The 15380-nt window shown below is 52.4% G+C and overlaps 2 protein-coding genes across 2 annotated transcripts; one reads left to right on the forward strand and one right to left on the reverse strand.

Annotated features, from left to right (window-relative positions):
- Nucleotides 1-258: 258 nt before the first annotated feature.
- On the reverse strand, nucleotides 259-8325 carry BDP55DRAFT_570162 (beta-ketoacyl synthase domain-containing protein). The gene is made up of 11 exons (XM_060570743.1): nucleotides 7915-8325; nucleotides 7792-7848; nucleotides 7646-7733; nucleotides 7531-7596; nucleotides 7276-7478; nucleotides 6985-7225; nucleotides 6579-6928; nucleotides 5022-6520; nucleotides 2065-4967; nucleotides 1398-2017; nucleotides 259-1342 (listed from the first exon to the last, which is right to left on the reverse strand). The coding sequence occupies exons 1-11, from the start codon at nucleotides 8083-8085 to the stop codon at nucleotides 596-598; spliced, it is 6945 nt and encodes a 2314-aa protein (XP_060437134.1). The 5' UTR covers nucleotides 8086-8325; the 3' UTR covers nucleotides 259-595.
- Nucleotides 8326-12396: 4071 nt separating this feature from the next.
- BDP55DRAFT_538469 (major facilitator superfamily transporter) lies at nucleotides 12397-14270 on the forward strand (the record flags this gene model as incomplete). Its single annotated transcript, XM_060567950.1, has 2 exons — nucleotides 12397-12575; nucleotides 12620-14270. 2 exons carry the CDS (start codon nucleotides 12397-12399, stop codon nucleotides 14268-14270), a joined length of 1830 nt encoding a protein of 609 aa, XP_060437135.1.
- Between the last annotated feature and the right edge of the window lie 1110 nt (nucleotides 14271-15380).

Below are 15380 nucleotides of genomic sequence, written 5' to 3' on the forward strand. Positions count from 1 at the left end.
ATCACCACACCTAGATGTCTTAACTACCTGTCGCTTCGTACCTCGATTCTCAAGCTCAATGGGTGGTAGGAGAAGATGCCTACTCAAATTACTCATTCATGAGCGTCTCATGCCTCGCTCGCTATTTGATACAAGGGCATTCTTATGTCATTTCCGACAGCCAGGATGGAGACTGCTGTTTGCTACAAACACTTAGCAACTTGCTCTCACTGTGACACCTGTCAGAAGTAGAAACACACTCACTTTGGCCTAAATTTGCATGAATATAGAACAGTCAATTAATGATTAAAAACGCGAAGCCGGCCCAGAAAAGTCTTAAGCGTTGGTCTATCCGTTCCCCCACAAAAAAACACCATTCCGCCCATTTGTATCCTCCCATTCACACACAAACAGCTGCAATCCCGTTCTACTGAATCAGGTCGTCTCACTCCGGTCCTTTTCGTTTCATTCCGGACCGCCACACACCAGTCTTCTTGGGGAACTTGGCCCCTCACCACTTGCCCCTGCTGGCAACAACACCAGCCAGGCCCCAAACAGACGTCTCTCCGAGGATCTCAAAGACGGAGACATCGACTCCCCCGGCGTTGCGGAATATCTAGTTCCGAACACCTACAGCAACAAGGGAGTCGACGCCGTACGCGCTGGGCGCCCGCTCCGGATCAATCTCCTCCGGGAGGAGGGACATGGCCTTGGCCATCAACTGCACCAGGCCGGTGCAGATGATGACCGCGGCCTCCTCCACCCCGGAGCACACGGCGAGCATCTTCTTGACGTCGGCCTCGCCTGGACCGTCACAGCCCCCCTCCGGAGAGGAGATCGGCACGTCGACGATATTCATGTACGAATAGAGCGCCGTGCGCGACCAAAAGGGGTCGCCGGGGTTGTTTTGGCGGATGAGGCCACCGGTTCCGACGCCCGAGACGATTTGGGGGTTCGTCTGAACGCCGGGGGTGACCTCCCCCGTGATGGCCCGCTCGACCATCGTCAGGAAGTCCTGGTGCCGGATTCCGTAGAACCCAGCACCGCGGAGCTTCCCCAGGGTCTCCTCGTCCTCCACCAGCATCCCGGCCTGGAGGACAGGACCGAGAGCCAGGGAGACGGCGCGAGGAAGGGCCTGGGCGAGTGCGTCTTGGACGGCGTTGGCCGCCGCGTAGTTGGCTTGGCCCCGGTTGCCGATTATTCCCGAGGCACTCGAGAGGAAGAGGAACCAAGGGGTGGCGGAGCTGACCGGGTCGGGGTCGGGCTCTTGACCGAAGACTTCCGTGAGGTTGACGGCGCCAATTGCCTTGGGGGCGAAGGCGGCTAGCCAGTCGGCAAAGCTCATCTTCTCGAAGAGAGCGTCCTGCTGTCTGTCAGTGTATGTTCGGGTATAGGACAAGGGGAGTGAGGATACTAACCTGGATGACTGCAGCGCACTGAACAACGCCAGAGATCTTGCCTAGAGTCGGAGCCAGTGCCTTGAGTGCTTGAAGATCTGTGATATCCACTGCGACTGCCGTGGCTTGGACACCTTCTTTGCCGAGATGATTAAGGAAGTCTTGAGCATCTTGATTGCCGCCAGATCTTGACAAGAATACCAGCTTCTTTGCACCGTTGTCTGTAAGCAGCTTTGCGATGCTCCTTCCCAAGCCTCCTAGACCGCCAGCAAGTACATAGGTGCCTTTGGGGTCGATGACATCAGAAAGCGGCTTGGTTCGCATCTCAGTGGCTACAGGAACGAGTGTATCGCGGTCAGCTGTCATGGTGACAAGGCCGTGATAGGGCGCTCTCTCAATCTGCTTGAAGGCTCCTTCGAAGTTGGACATGGCGAATCGGTGGACTGGCTGGCACTGTAAACTCGAACTCTTGCGCAAGTAGTCAAAGGCAAATTGGTCTACCATGGTAAATAGTTCCATGACGAGTTCAGGGTCATCCTCCATGATGGTGGCGACGTTGAAACGTACGAACAGCATGGAAGAAACGACTGGAGATCTAACAGCTCTACCAGTTTTGTCGGAGAGCTGAAAAACGCAGCCGTCTAAATAATGTTAGCTCCGCACCAGTTGGAAAGACATGCTGACTTACTTGGCTTGACACATTTGAAACTGACGGCAGTATGCTCCTGAGTGGGATTGTAGACGATATTGACCGTTCCAAATCGGAGAACAGCAGCTACGAAAGACTCCCCATTTGCGTCGAAGATGTGATCCTTCGGAATAGAGTGCGCTTTGACGAGAGTTGCACGCTGGGCATTGGAGTCGCTTCCCATGACAGTCGCAAAAACCTCGGCACCGATAAGGGTTGCAATACGAATCGCAGCTTGGCCGTAGGAACTTGCGCCGGCGTGGACCAGAATCTTCTTCTTCTTCGAAAGTTTACCGACGCCGCAAATTGCATAATACGCAGCGATGAGGGCACTTGGAGTGTACTGGCAACACTCAAACGGCAGTGGCGCGGGCTTGACGAATCCCTGGTCGACTCGATGAACCGTCTTGAAGGCGCCGGGGACAAGGGCCACAACCTGTTCTCCGCAGCGAATATCTCTCACATCGCGACCGACTTTGCTTATGATTCCCATAACATCAATGCCCAGTAAATCTTCATCAGTTCGTCCCATGGCGGTGTGGAGATCCGAAAGATGCAAGGCCGCGCTGAGAGTCTGAATCTCGACTTCTTGAGAACCAAGCTTTGTAGGATACGAGGTCTTGGCGAAGTAGAAGTTGTCGTTTGAAATGCCCGGCCGAGAAATGGCCATCTTGTAGCTGTCTATGCTCGACGATTGATCAAAGATAGGCTTTTGGACAACCTCGATTCGAGAGTCATTTTCGATCATGCTGTTGAGCTCCTCCTGGGGCATCAGTCTGGGGATGTACAGATCGCCCCCCTCTTCCGCAAACTCTGCCTCCACTGATCCAGCCAAGATCGAAGCCAGGACAGACCACACAGTCTTGGGGAGGGTAGATGAAGTGAGATGGGTAGCCTCGGCCAAGTCGAGAGTAACGATCGTCTTTTGCGGATCCTCGGACAAAATCGTGCGTACAAGCGCAATGACAGGGGCGTTCTGGGGGATGGTAGGACGTCTATTTGCGCCGCGGGTGATCCACAAGACGCTCTTGGCTGTGTTCTGAAGATTGTGGAAGTCACTGAACTGCTCGGTGGTCCATTTAAATACAAAAGACTCGCACGCTTCGAGAAGCGCGATACAGATCTTGCCAGCAGGGTCGACTTCATGCAAGAGGCCAGTGCTTACTTTGAATTCTTTGTCGGACAAGAGGTCCTTGAGAGACATGACAAAGCTCTTGAGAGTTGCGTCGGCTGTGTCGGGCAAGATAAGGACGACTTCGGGTGATGAAACAGGGTCCAACGCGTCGGCAAAGAGATGAACCTCGAAATGCTGGTCCAGCATGTCGCAGCTAATAGCGTCGTTCAAGTCGGGCTCATAAGCCACTTGGAGCGAAGCGAGCTCATCGGAAAGCTGCTGAAATCCGGACAAGGAGTCGGTGGTGGTCGGGGTCATTGGCGGCGAGACCTCATTGAGCAGAAGGCCATCTTGCAGGAGGAGCTGACTTGCTTGGGTCATATCCACGCTTGAGTCTCTCGCTGCGATGATCAGGTTGTAGCGAGCAGAGTGTTCCTTGACTGCTTCCCAGCTACGGTACTCCAGGACTTTGATAGCCGGTGATTTCTCGAAGATCTTCTGCGTGTTTGACAGCGTGTTGTCATCCGTAATGGTGAAGCGGGATAAGAGAAGCCTGTCGCCACTCGAGAGCGTTTCTAGAATATGTCGAGCCATCTGCTCATCTCCACCACATTGAAGGACAGATAGAGACGGGTACTTGTGAGCCATCAGCTCCAGCATGTGGGTGAGGTCTGCGTACAGCGTCGTGGTGTAGTCCTCCTTCCACACGACATTAGAACAGAGATTACGATGGTTCGGGATGAAGCCACCGTCCTCAATCGAGGGTGTCGAAAGAGCAGTGAAATGCAAACCATCAACAACGATAGACGGGTTTTCCCAATCACTGATATCATCCACCATAACAATAGAACCAGTTGCGTCTCGAAGACCGTGCCTCTCGGCTGTAGCGAACCCTGTGAACTCGAAGCCGGCGCCGTGAGGGGTGTTCGCTGAAACGAAGATGCTTTCGATAGATGAAGGAACCATTGGCTTGGTGTCGATGGCAAAGAGAGTTTGAAACATGGCATCTAACGTGGCGGGATGAATAACGTGAGGATACTCAAAGTTTGCAGGCATCTTCGACTTCGTATCGGGAATTTTAATCTTGCTGGTACAGGAGTTCTGGTGAGTCGATATGGACGCGACATTCTGGAAACAAGGTCCGTAGTTGAGACCGACAACATCCAGGATCTCGTATAGCTGCCGCGGAGGCATTGTTGTGGTGCAAAGACTTTGAATATTTTTGAACTTGGCCTCGTTCCCCGTAGTGGGTGAAGGGAGGCCGACGGCCTTCTGTCGAATTTTAATGCATCCGTCCGCATGTCGAATCCAAGGACCATCCTCTTGCTTTGAATAGATGGAGAATTCCCACACTAGTTCAGCCTCCAAGTTCGCAGAGCACTGTTTCAGATTAAGCGAGTACTCGAGTCCATAAGCCGTAGAAGGAATGGTCATTGCTCTCTCGATCTTCAGATCAGTCAAATGGAATCCTAAAATGTCCGTCATGCCATGAGAAAGCTGGCTTGCGGCTTCAAGGGCCATGGTGACCATGCCTGCCGCCGGATACACAATGGTCTTTTGGACTCGGTGGTCTTGGATCCAAGGGTTCTCGGAGATACGAAAGAAACCTCTCCAACGCGGCTCAAAGGTGGTGGCATCTGGAGAGGGCGATCCGATCAGGTCCTGGCGGCCAAAGTTTCGGAAGCGATGCTCGGTACAGGTGTGCGACTCGTGCCAAAAAGTCTTGGAATGATTCCAGGGGTATGATGGTAGATCGACAAGCGTCTTGTACGTGGGATTGTCAGAGCCCCTAGTAAAGTACTGTTAGTAAGATGGAGGAAGTATAAAGAAGAGACCAGCTTACTTGGAGATGACCTTGAGCATGTCAATAGGGCAGCCGCGAGCCCAAAGCTCTCCAATCACCTGGAGCGTCGTGGCCGCAGAGTCCTTTTCGCGCTGCATGAGCGACAGATACGTCGGCTGATTGCCAGGGCTATGCTCGGCCATGATCTCCGAGAGCGCCGACGCCAGCGTTGCATGGGGACTCAGCTCGATCAAGATATCAGGCCTGTTCGGAGATTCCATCATCGACTTGACTGCGGAAAGGAACTGCACCGGCGAAACCAAGTTCTCGACCCAGTAGAACTTTTGGAGGAGAGTATGTGGATGCACCCTACCCCGTACGGACGAGAAGAATGGAATATCGCCAGTGGTGTCTGTCGGCCGGATGGATTTAATGCGTTCCATGTAATCCTCCTGTACCAGCTTCATCTGCCTCGAGTGGTAAGCGATGTCCACATCCAGCACCTTGCAAAGAATCCGGCGCGACTTGAGTTCATCTCGCATGTGTAGAATGTCCTCGAGCTCGCCAGAGATTGTGATCGAATTCGGACTGTTGATGCAAGCAATCTCCAAATCGCCAAGATTCAGTCGACTCTCGAGGTACGCTTGAGTTTCAGAGTAGGTCAACCTGACGGCACACATAGCTCCCTGAAGAAACGGAGAAGTGGTTCTGAGAAGTGCAGCGCTCTGGCCGCGGTGGTATGCCAAGGCCCAAGCCGCTTCGCGGGCGATGGCACCGCACGCATACGCAGCTGCGATTTCTCCCGATGAGTGACTAACGACGCTGCTGGGAGTGATATTGCATGACCGCAGCAAGTCGACGAGCGCCACCTGAATTGTTGTTGTTGCCGGCTGTGAAATCCGAGGCTCTTGAATGCGTGACTCTGGCTTGGGCCGCATGATTTCTTCGGTGAGTTCGAAGTCGTTATCGATCGTCTTGAGGTACTGGGTCGCCGCATCAAGGCTTTGTCGGAACACTTCGAAGCACATGAGCTCGCGTCCCATCTGAGCCCATTGAGCACCCTGGCCACAGAAGACGAAGCCGAGCTTCAGCGTTGGTTCACGACCAGATCGAGTAAAGCCAGATTCGTCTCTAGTCGTCAACTTCGCGCTAAGATCGGCATAGGAGTTGGCCACGGCGAAACCCTTCCACTCCATTACCGAGCGACGACATCCCAGGGTGTATGCATAGTTGTCGGCGCCTCTCTGGGTAGTATCTGCGAGCTTTTCGGCATGATCAAGGTGCGTGTCCATCAAACGAGATACACCCTTGCGCTCGTTTGAAGAGAAAACGAAGAGTTGAGGAGTTGAGAAGGCTCCCTGAATCTCATTTTTAGCGTTATCTTGGTGTGACTGGCTGCTGTCAACAATCGAATTGTGGTTGGCGGAGATGCCGCGTGAGGCAAAATACGCAGCTGGCTCGTCAAGAACGGCATGGGCGTTGGTTCCACCAAAGCCAAAGCAGTTGACGCTGATTCTTCGACCACCTTGGATGGGCCACTTGATGAGATCCGTGGGAACCTACGACAATCATCAGCATGTATTGAGAGAACCATACATAAGAGTGTCGAACTCTTACCTTCACTTTCCAGTTTTCAAAGTCGATGTTGGGGTTCCCCTGCTCGAAGTTGATATTCGGGGGTATCCTGCCCTTTTCGGTGGTAAGAACGCCTTTGATCAGGCCAGCGACCCCAGCGGCTCCCTCAAGATGACCAATGTTTGTCTTCACAGAACCTACAAACACCGGGTTCTCGATCGGCCTTCCGTCACTCAGAGTCTCGGAGATGGCCTTTAGCTCGCGCAGGTCACCAGCTTGGGTTCCAGTCCCGTGACACTCGACGTAAGCTGTTTGTCTCATGTCCAAATCGTGCTTGGAGTAGAGGGATCGGATGTTGGCCACTTGAGCCTCCTTGCTCGGAAGAGTGATTCCTCATAAAACCGTCAGAATTCTGTACCCCAGTTTCCTCGCAACGTGGAATACTCACCTGTGGTCAGGCCGTCTTGATTTACGTGGGTGCCACGGATCACAGCTCGAATCGTATCATTGTCTCGGACGGCATCCGAGAGCTTCTTCAAGACAACGAAGCCGATGCCTTCCCCGCGACCGTAACCATTCGCACGAGAATCGAAGGCGAAACATTTCCCGTCTGGGCTGAGAAAGTTGAGTGCCGTCATAGGCATCATTGTGTTGGGTGTGAGTATAAGACCAGCACCGGCGGCGAGGGCCTTGATAAGTCAGTCTGTGAACTCCAAAATTGGCGATAGAATAGTCTTACCATTGAACAGTCGCCAGCTCGGAGAGCTTGAGCGGCGAGGTGAACTGCAACAAGACTTCCACTACAGCCAGTATCAATCGTCATGCTGGGCCCCTTGAAGTCGTACGTGTAGGACACGCGGTTAGACATGATGGCATTTCCAGTGCCCGTGGCGGCATACTGGGGCTGCCAGTCCATATCTCTGAGGCAGATCTGTTCATAATCTAGAGGCAATCAGTAGGGCAAAATGGAAAAAGCAGCGAAGTATCGACGAACCCTTTACGAACGAGCCCACATATACAGCTGTTGGGCTGCCTTTGAGGTCTTCCATGCGAAGGCCGGCTATTCCAGATTAGCACAAACTCGTTTGAGAGGTCGGGGGCCAACAAACCATTCTCCAGTGCCTCGTAAGAAACCTCCAGGAGGAATCGCTGCTGAGGGTCAATTGCCTTGGCGTCCTCGGCCATAATTGAGAAAAACTATGGAAGGTTAGAAGAGATGATACTTCTGAGCGGGAAGACGCTGATGGCTAATTACCGACGCGTCAAAAGTTGCGACATCATCCTTGATGAAATGAGCGCCTCGGAACGAGATCTAGGTATATCAGGTTAGTTTTGAGATGTATCAAAATAATCCGGACAAGATGAAATGAAGACGTACACTGCCTTGACGATCACCACTTGGATGATAGTAGCCATTGATGTTGAGACGGTTCTTGGGGAATTCTGACCACGCCGACTCCTTTGCAACCAGCATCTCCCAAAGCTTCTCCGGAGACGTCGCGTTGCCAGGGAAGCGGCAGGCCATACCGACGATGGCAATATCTTCCATCTTGGCCGCCTTGACGAAATTCCCGACCAAGGTATTGCCTTCAGTGGGAAGTATCGACAGACGAGATGATAGGAAGGGAGACGCGCGAAATAAATCTGACTGTACGAGGGCAGCTCAGACAACAGGGTTTTGTCTCTTTCGTTACTGGATCGATGAGTACAGAAGAAGGAAAGAGTATCGAACGGCTGAAAAGAAAAAACAGGATGGAAAGGGTAGGAAAGAAATCTCTGAAGAACCAAGGTGAAGTTGGGTAGTTGAAAATCTTTTCTGCCACCAGACACCTGACGGCGGGCGATCAAGGGGGCCCGGCCTTGATATTCAAAGGTGAATATGGGTTGAAGGTGAAGTCGTGTTGCCTTTGGTGCCAGAGGCACTGCCAAGTCCATCCACTTATTCCACTCATATGCGGGAGCGGGAGCATACGGCATGAAGCTTAGAACTTCGCCTGGCGGTCAACATCGATCCTTTGGTACAGGAATGACCCTTTGTATGATAGGATTGTCAATATGATTGCATGGACGTCACTCGTTGTGATCAATGGCCTTTGTTTCTTCGGGTATATTGAGCCAACGCTAGGGAAGTAGACGCAATCACCGTCTGACATAGAAATATTGGCCATTAGAATCAAGATCATGAGGGCAACTTCATCCGATACAGCTCCTCCTCGTGCTGCTCTCCTCGGAGTGTGGTTCTTCAAAAGCATAGCCCACGGATCTCAACGGCTTCTTGCAATCAAACCGACGAATAAATCAAGGGAAGCCATGAAGACGGGAAGAGGATAGAGTTAGTTGCTTGAAATAGAACGGGGATGGGGCGCAGTCCACTTTGGCATGCAATCAGCCCCAGAGAACCGCAAGAATAACTTCAACATGACATGAACTTGTGTACGCAGGAGAGCAACAACGATCGATCCTGGAATCCTTCCGCTGGACACTGGCATGGCCCATCGGCGTCATCTCCTTACCGCATGTTGCAAACAGAACTTTGAGGAGCACCGATGCTCTGACTCCATCGTAGCGGGGATGACGGGGGGTAGCACTCATTCCTTCTCTGGATCGATACAGTGTCAGGTCGGCGTGTGTTCCAGTGGTTGATTATGGTTGTAGGACAACCGGTGGAAGAGATTTGGCCAGAAGATAGCTCCTGAGTCAGTGGCAACCTGTCACGATGTTCGTGCTCGGTTTGCCACGACTCCTGATTGCCAATCGAGCTCTGCTCTGGGGCCTGTACGGAGAGTTGACGTTATGACCTGGGGAGAGATAGTGCATATCACAGTCAGTTCGACCCGTCTTCTCGTAGTGGTGCCTAATCCCAAGGAGGGCCTGGATTGCAAGCTCCGCGGTCTCGGCCCGAGTACAAGAAGAGAAGCGGATGAGACTGGATAGAAGAGGCCGGATGATCTGATTTCGGACGACAAGACTGGGCAGCTTTGACAAACCACGATGGAGCAGGTAACCGGCTATTCCTGGTCTTTTCGTTGGACGGGGACGTTGACGTGTCGAACAAGGTTGGTGGCATTGGCAGGAGTGTAGCTCGCCCGAGGACATTGTGCAGTACTCACCGACGCGACCGTACAGATGGAGGTCCGATATTCCGAAGACTTGGCGTCCACTTGATGCCAGATTCGTGTTGCTCTCCGTTTCAATAATCTTCTGAGTGGCCTGGCCTTTCACCGATCTCTCGAAGTTGAAATCCGATCTCTGGGCCCATGGTGCTTAACATGTGCTAGGCCGACACTGTTGTAAGTGTGGCATGTTGTCATATGCAGGAACCCATTTGAGACATGTTGGCTACAGACTTTCTTTCACATTGATTGAAATGGCGACGTAGAGCAAAACATAAAATGATGCCAGAAAAACAACATCTGAACGGATAGGGAAAGATAAGATAATCATCTCGTCCTGTCGAATAGCCTCAGAAGACTTGTATATGGGACTTTAAGTATAGGGAATGTGCCCAAAGAGAAAAGGTAAGTCGAGCACACCAACTGTATCGTAGGCTTGCCAAGTTCCACCACTGGGATGAAGTCCAGCTCAATCCACACCACACCTCAGAGGCTCAGTTAATGGCATGTCGGACCGAACACTTTTTCCGTTCCGACTTCACACACGATGTCAGGGATATTTCATGGCCCAAGCGCCTCCATTCAGTCTTCTCATTGTTAGTTCCTTTCTTTTCCAAGCTCAATAAACCTACTCACATCCAACCATCTCATGGGATCTCATAGGATCTCTCATGTGGCTGAATGTCCATGGAGAGGCTGCACCTTTTCGATTGACGAAACACTCAAAGCCTGTACGACAATTCCAAATGGAGCTGAGTAGACGGTGAAATTTACACAGCGAGACCATTTTGCCCAGTCTGGCCAATCGAACCATTTTGGGACCGACTTCATGTTCCACAAGCAGGTGTACAACCCTCATCAATCGAGACGAGGGAAGTTCGGCCCCTGGGATCTGTGATACACACCATCTCGACAGGCCAAAGCGCTTCAAGATGCCCCTCTGCTCAGATTCCCCAGTTCCTGACAAGGACATGCCACCGAAAACATTGTCGCCCAGCGCTGCAGCAACCATTGAGGGAATCCGAGGCGAGGTCGCACACGGGCCGGACCAAGAGTTGTTCGGCTAAGCAGCGTGGCCCATGACCTCACTTCGCAGCTCTCAAGCTTCTAAACGAACAACTTTTCTTCGACTCTATTTCTTGACGTGGTGGATGAAAGAAAACGTTTGAAAATGCAGAGTTGGGTGCTAGTGCCGCTCTGCGCATCTGTTTCTACCCAAGTGGGTAGGACGATGGCGACTCAACCACGAGGCATCTGAGAGCACAACGTTCCAAATGGGGCGTGCAGAGCTAGTGGTGCAGACGGGAGGTCGGTCGGGGATACACAGATCCGGTAGGCTCTTCGTTTTCCTGCTGCGATTCCCTCTCTCTTTTCGTCTTGTTACTCTTAAAGCAGAGAGCTGAATGTACACAAGGTGGTACTGTCGGATTCTGGCATCAGCCGGAGACAGCCAGTCGATTTTCTGTTGCACCGGCTCAGAGTCAAACAGTGTCGCTTGATATATATCCTCCACACCCCAGCCGGGGACTTGAGTGGCCTATTTACGAAATGTCACGGCCTCGAATGCTGAAGAGTCTTGGGGTCAGTACAACAACGGGACCTGTTCCTGTGACCCCAGTGGCAGTATTTCCATTTCTGAGAGACCAACAACTGGGACATTTGCCTGACGCATCCTACCAATGACTTGCCTTCTCCCCTCTGATGAGATGCACAGTCATCAATTTGCCCCTGGCTTTTCCTCGGCCTCCATTCTCAAGCAAGAAAGCCTTTGTCTCGGAACATAGTGTCTTCGTTACCACAACCGAGCGAGGCCAGGGCACAGGGTTCGCGAACAACTACTTCAACTATGCTTCTCAGTCTTGCCGCTTTCAAGTTGTTTGTCCTACCTGGCACAGCACCCGTCATTGTCCGTGTCTTCGCCTAGCCAAGGTGGAACTGTCAGAGAAGATCTCATTCTCACCCCGGCCTAGGCTGGATGCGCAAGCCTCTAGGAAAACCACTGTCTCGGGCATCATGGATAGGTGCATTTGATGCCCTTCTTCTACTGTCAACATGATGGCAAAGAGCTTCGGTCAGTATAACTATGTGTTGCAGCCACTGTCCAAGTTGGAGAAGATGGGCAGCTGCTTACCTCGTTTGCTCCTTGCTGCCGCTGAAGTCCTCACACCAAAGGGAGATGTGTGTTCACACATACACACGCACACACGTACCCTCAAAGTGTTCCTCTTCTCCTCACGCCACCTGCCTCATTGTTGCATCGTCGAGGTAAACAAAAGTTCAACTACCAGCCAAGGCCCACGTCTACCTTCCTCGATCCACTCTGCAAAGGCACCAAGGACAGGCAGGCACAAGGCCGAGCACTGTCTTGTTACCAGTTCCCTTTCCTTATCCATCAGGAAAAGTAAGCCAGCCCTTAAGTCCATCGAGGCGAGAGCAGTCAGGTATCCTCAGAGACCTTCCTCAGCCAGGTTTCCACCACCCAGACACCTTCTCTCCCCATACCACAGCCACACCACACCCACACAATCTCTCTTTTTCCCCTCTGCTCTTCAGAAAATCTCTGGCACATCGTCATAACTCTCTTCAGGACAAGCTGGAATCAAGCTCCGAATATTACCATCGGTAAGATTCGAGGGCCTCTCTCCATCTTCTGCCGCTGAGAGAAGAAGGAAATCGCAAACCCTTGCTTCGTTCTGCTCCCACGCCAACAAAGACCGCCGTCAACCATCGTTAAGACCATTGCATCAATGGCCGCCCAGTCTCCTCCTCATCGCGAGATGGCTGAACAGCTCTCCTATCCCAACCCGTCTCTCGGCGATACAGCTGGCTTCGCTGTCGAGAACTTTGCCCCTCGCCGCCGCGGTGCTGAGTACTCTGCTGCGAGCCTTCGCCATCACAAGATTGAGAAGATCTTGATCATTATCAGGTAAGAAATTTGCAGCATTCTCGCGAACCTAGCTGACCACGTAGCCTTCTCGTGGGCCTGTTCCTCGCTACGCTCGATACTTCCATCATCGCCACCTCCCTGATCGCCATCTCTGAGGAGATTGGCGATTACCATCACGCATCCTTCGTCCTCCTCGTCTACCTCCTCACCTATATGGGCTGCGCTGTCGGAATTGCCAAGTGCAGTGACATCTACGGTCGCCGAGCCATGCTCTTCTACAGCTGGGCTATCTTCATTCTCTTTTCGGCTCTGTGTGCTGGCGCGAACAGCATGACTCTCTTGATCATTGGCCGCGCTTTTCAGGGCGTCGGGGGCTCGGGCTTGTACAGCCTCGCCCAGACCTGCCTGCTCGAGCAAGGCCCTGCCCACAACCCAGCTCTGATGGGAGGCATCATCGGCATCACTCTCGCAGCGGCTTTCCTTCTTGGCCCCATCTTGGGCGGTGTCATTGTCTCCAAGATTACTTGGCGCTGGATCTTTGGACTCAACATCCCCATCGGACTGTTCGCCGTGGCCTGCCTCGCTGTGGCCTACCCCAAAGACCGAAACGCCTTCAAGCTTTACTCTTGGACGGCGTTCAAAAAGCTTGACGTGGTTGGTATGGTCACTCTCTTCTTTGGTTCGGTCTTCCTCGTTGTCGCTATCGAGCGTGGTGGATACGCATACTACGGTTGGGCCCACTGGACCGTCATTGTCATGTTTGTGTGCTCTGGATCCTGCTGGGCCATCTTCAGCATCTTCGAGAACTACCTTTACCGAACGCGCTGCCTCTTAATCGATCATCTGCGATGCTCGCACCCAGAGCCTGTCTTTCCAGTACACCTCGCTCGACGCAGACCTTTCATGTGCGGCTTGGCCGTTACCTTCCTCACCGGACTTCCCTATGTCGCCCTTACAGTCATTATCCCGGAACGCATGCAGGTGATTGCGCAGGAGAGCCCTCTGAAGTCCGGCATGTACCTGTTGCCTATGCTTGGAGCCTGCGCAGTCGGATCTTTCGTTGCTGGAGCGTTGAACTCCAAATCGAACAAGGTGGCTCTCGTCATGACTGTCGCTTCAATTGCGCAAGTCATCGGTATTAGTCTCATGCTTATGGTCGTCGGCGCTCAGGCTGACTTTGCTCCTGCGTACGGATTCACCCTCGTCTTTGGACTGGGCGTCGGCCTCAACTTCGGCTCCACGACCATTCTCTCTGGCGTCGAAGCGGAATCGACCAAGGAACACGCCGTCGCCCAAGGTATTCTCGCTCAAGCTCGCGCCCTCGGTGGCTGTCTTGGCGTCGCTATCTGCACTGCTCTGTTCAATACGCGCTTGGAGGTTCTCAGCGATCGTCTTTCTCCGGCTGAACGTGAGACTCTGGCCCACTCTCCGACCACATCTTCCGAGTGGGACTCGCACCTCTTGAACCTTGTCAAGCATGTCTACGCCGACTCCTTTAGAGACCAGACAATCTTCATGATCAGCGTCTGCGCCATTATGGTGGTCGCCGCCGTCTTTACTTGGGAGAAGGACCCCAGATCCATCACCCTTCTCACTGGTCATGCGCAGCAAGCCAATAAGACACGCCTGCAGCAAGAAGGCAACGACCACGATGGCACCGAGATGAGCGACATGGCCAGTGTTCGCTCCGGTCGCTCCGTCGCCTCGGCTGCGGTCCACGGTCGCACAGCCTAAACTTCATAGTCAACGCATTGTCCGACACGCTCATATAGCTTCATGGGGATATCCAATTTCAGGGAATCGGAAAACCAGGATCTGCTTCTTTCAGGGAGTTACAAGGCGTCAACCGGGTGGCATCGGCTCAGGAATTGGGAGGTATTGTGCTTTCGCGCTCCTATGCGCTCTTATTCTCGTAAGCATTTCGGACAGACTTGGTCGCAAGCGTCCAACTGCATCATGGCTTAGGAACTTTCTGGTGTATGTAAAGTAGTTTTCGCCTCCTTCAAGGCGGTTCAAAGTTTCGACGAAAGACAGACTGTTCACTATCAATACTTTTTGTGCTTCTTGTGATGATACGCCATGCGGGTTAATCGCATTGATAGCATTCATCATAAGTAGAATTCCCATGGATCCGACACGAGCGGGTTTGGGTGGATGCGCCTAATGACAAGAGACACGCAGCTTGTCTCCACCGGTTCTGATTTCGAGGCATGTGCGTCTTGCGATGCGAATCTCGCATTTAGAATGACTAATTCAACAGTGTCGCATAAGGTAGTCCTTAAAAGAGAAGAATTTGATACTCATCTCCCTGGCCAGCCGCCATTGTCCCACATCTATCGAGATCAGAGATATGACTCACCGCGCCTCATCTTCAGACAGAGCGCACAACTCGTCTTCTGCCTCGTGCTTTTTGCAAATTTCTTCCAGGCGGCCAAGACACGGCTCGTGGCAGCGGTGTGACGGTTGTGTGGTTGGGCGCGTGGGCGGACGACGTGGTTTTGAGACCTTGTCTTGGACAAGTGAGTTGCTTGGGGGATGGGATGTAAAAGGGGAGGGGTCTGAGGATTTTGGAACTTGGAACTTGGAACCGAGACAATGGTTCTTGCGCGCGGTCTCTGTGTATGAAACTTATTACTTTTCGAGTTGGGCGCACGATTTGTTGCAGAAGCTTGCGAGTTGAGAAGAATTAACGGATGATTAAATTCGAAGACTGACTATTTTTAATCTTTCGACCCTTACTCAGAATGTAAAGCGAAATGGATTTGTCTGACTTTTACAGAACTAAAGTAACATTTCGAAGAAGTCTACATGGAATCAAAATCATCAAAATCATCGGCTCAGACT

The sequence above is a fragment of the Colletotrichum godetiae genome, assembly GCF_030913485.1.
Source record: "Colletotrichum godetiae strain CBS 193.32 chromosome Unknown BDP55scaffold_1, whole genome shotgun sequence".
NCBI lineage: Eukaryota > Fungi > Ascomycota > Sordariomycetes > Glomerellales > Glomerellaceae > Colletotrichum > Colletotrichum godetiae.

Excerpts from the sequence above, each read along its gene's own strand:
- BDP55DRAFT_570162 (XM_060570743.1), bottom strand. The coding sequence starts at position 8,085 with ATGGAAGATATTGCCATCGTCGGTATGGCCTGCCGCTTCCCTGGCAAC. Across the intron at positions 2,018-2,064 it reads TTTCAAATGTGTCAAGCCAA|ACGGCTGCGTTTTTCAGCTC; the intron begins GTAAGTCAGCAT and ends AACATTATTTAG. Across the intron at positions 1,343-1,397 it reads AGTGCGCTGCAGTCATCCAG|GACGCTCTCTTCGAGAAGAT; the intron begins GTTAGTATCCTC and ends GACAGACAGCAG.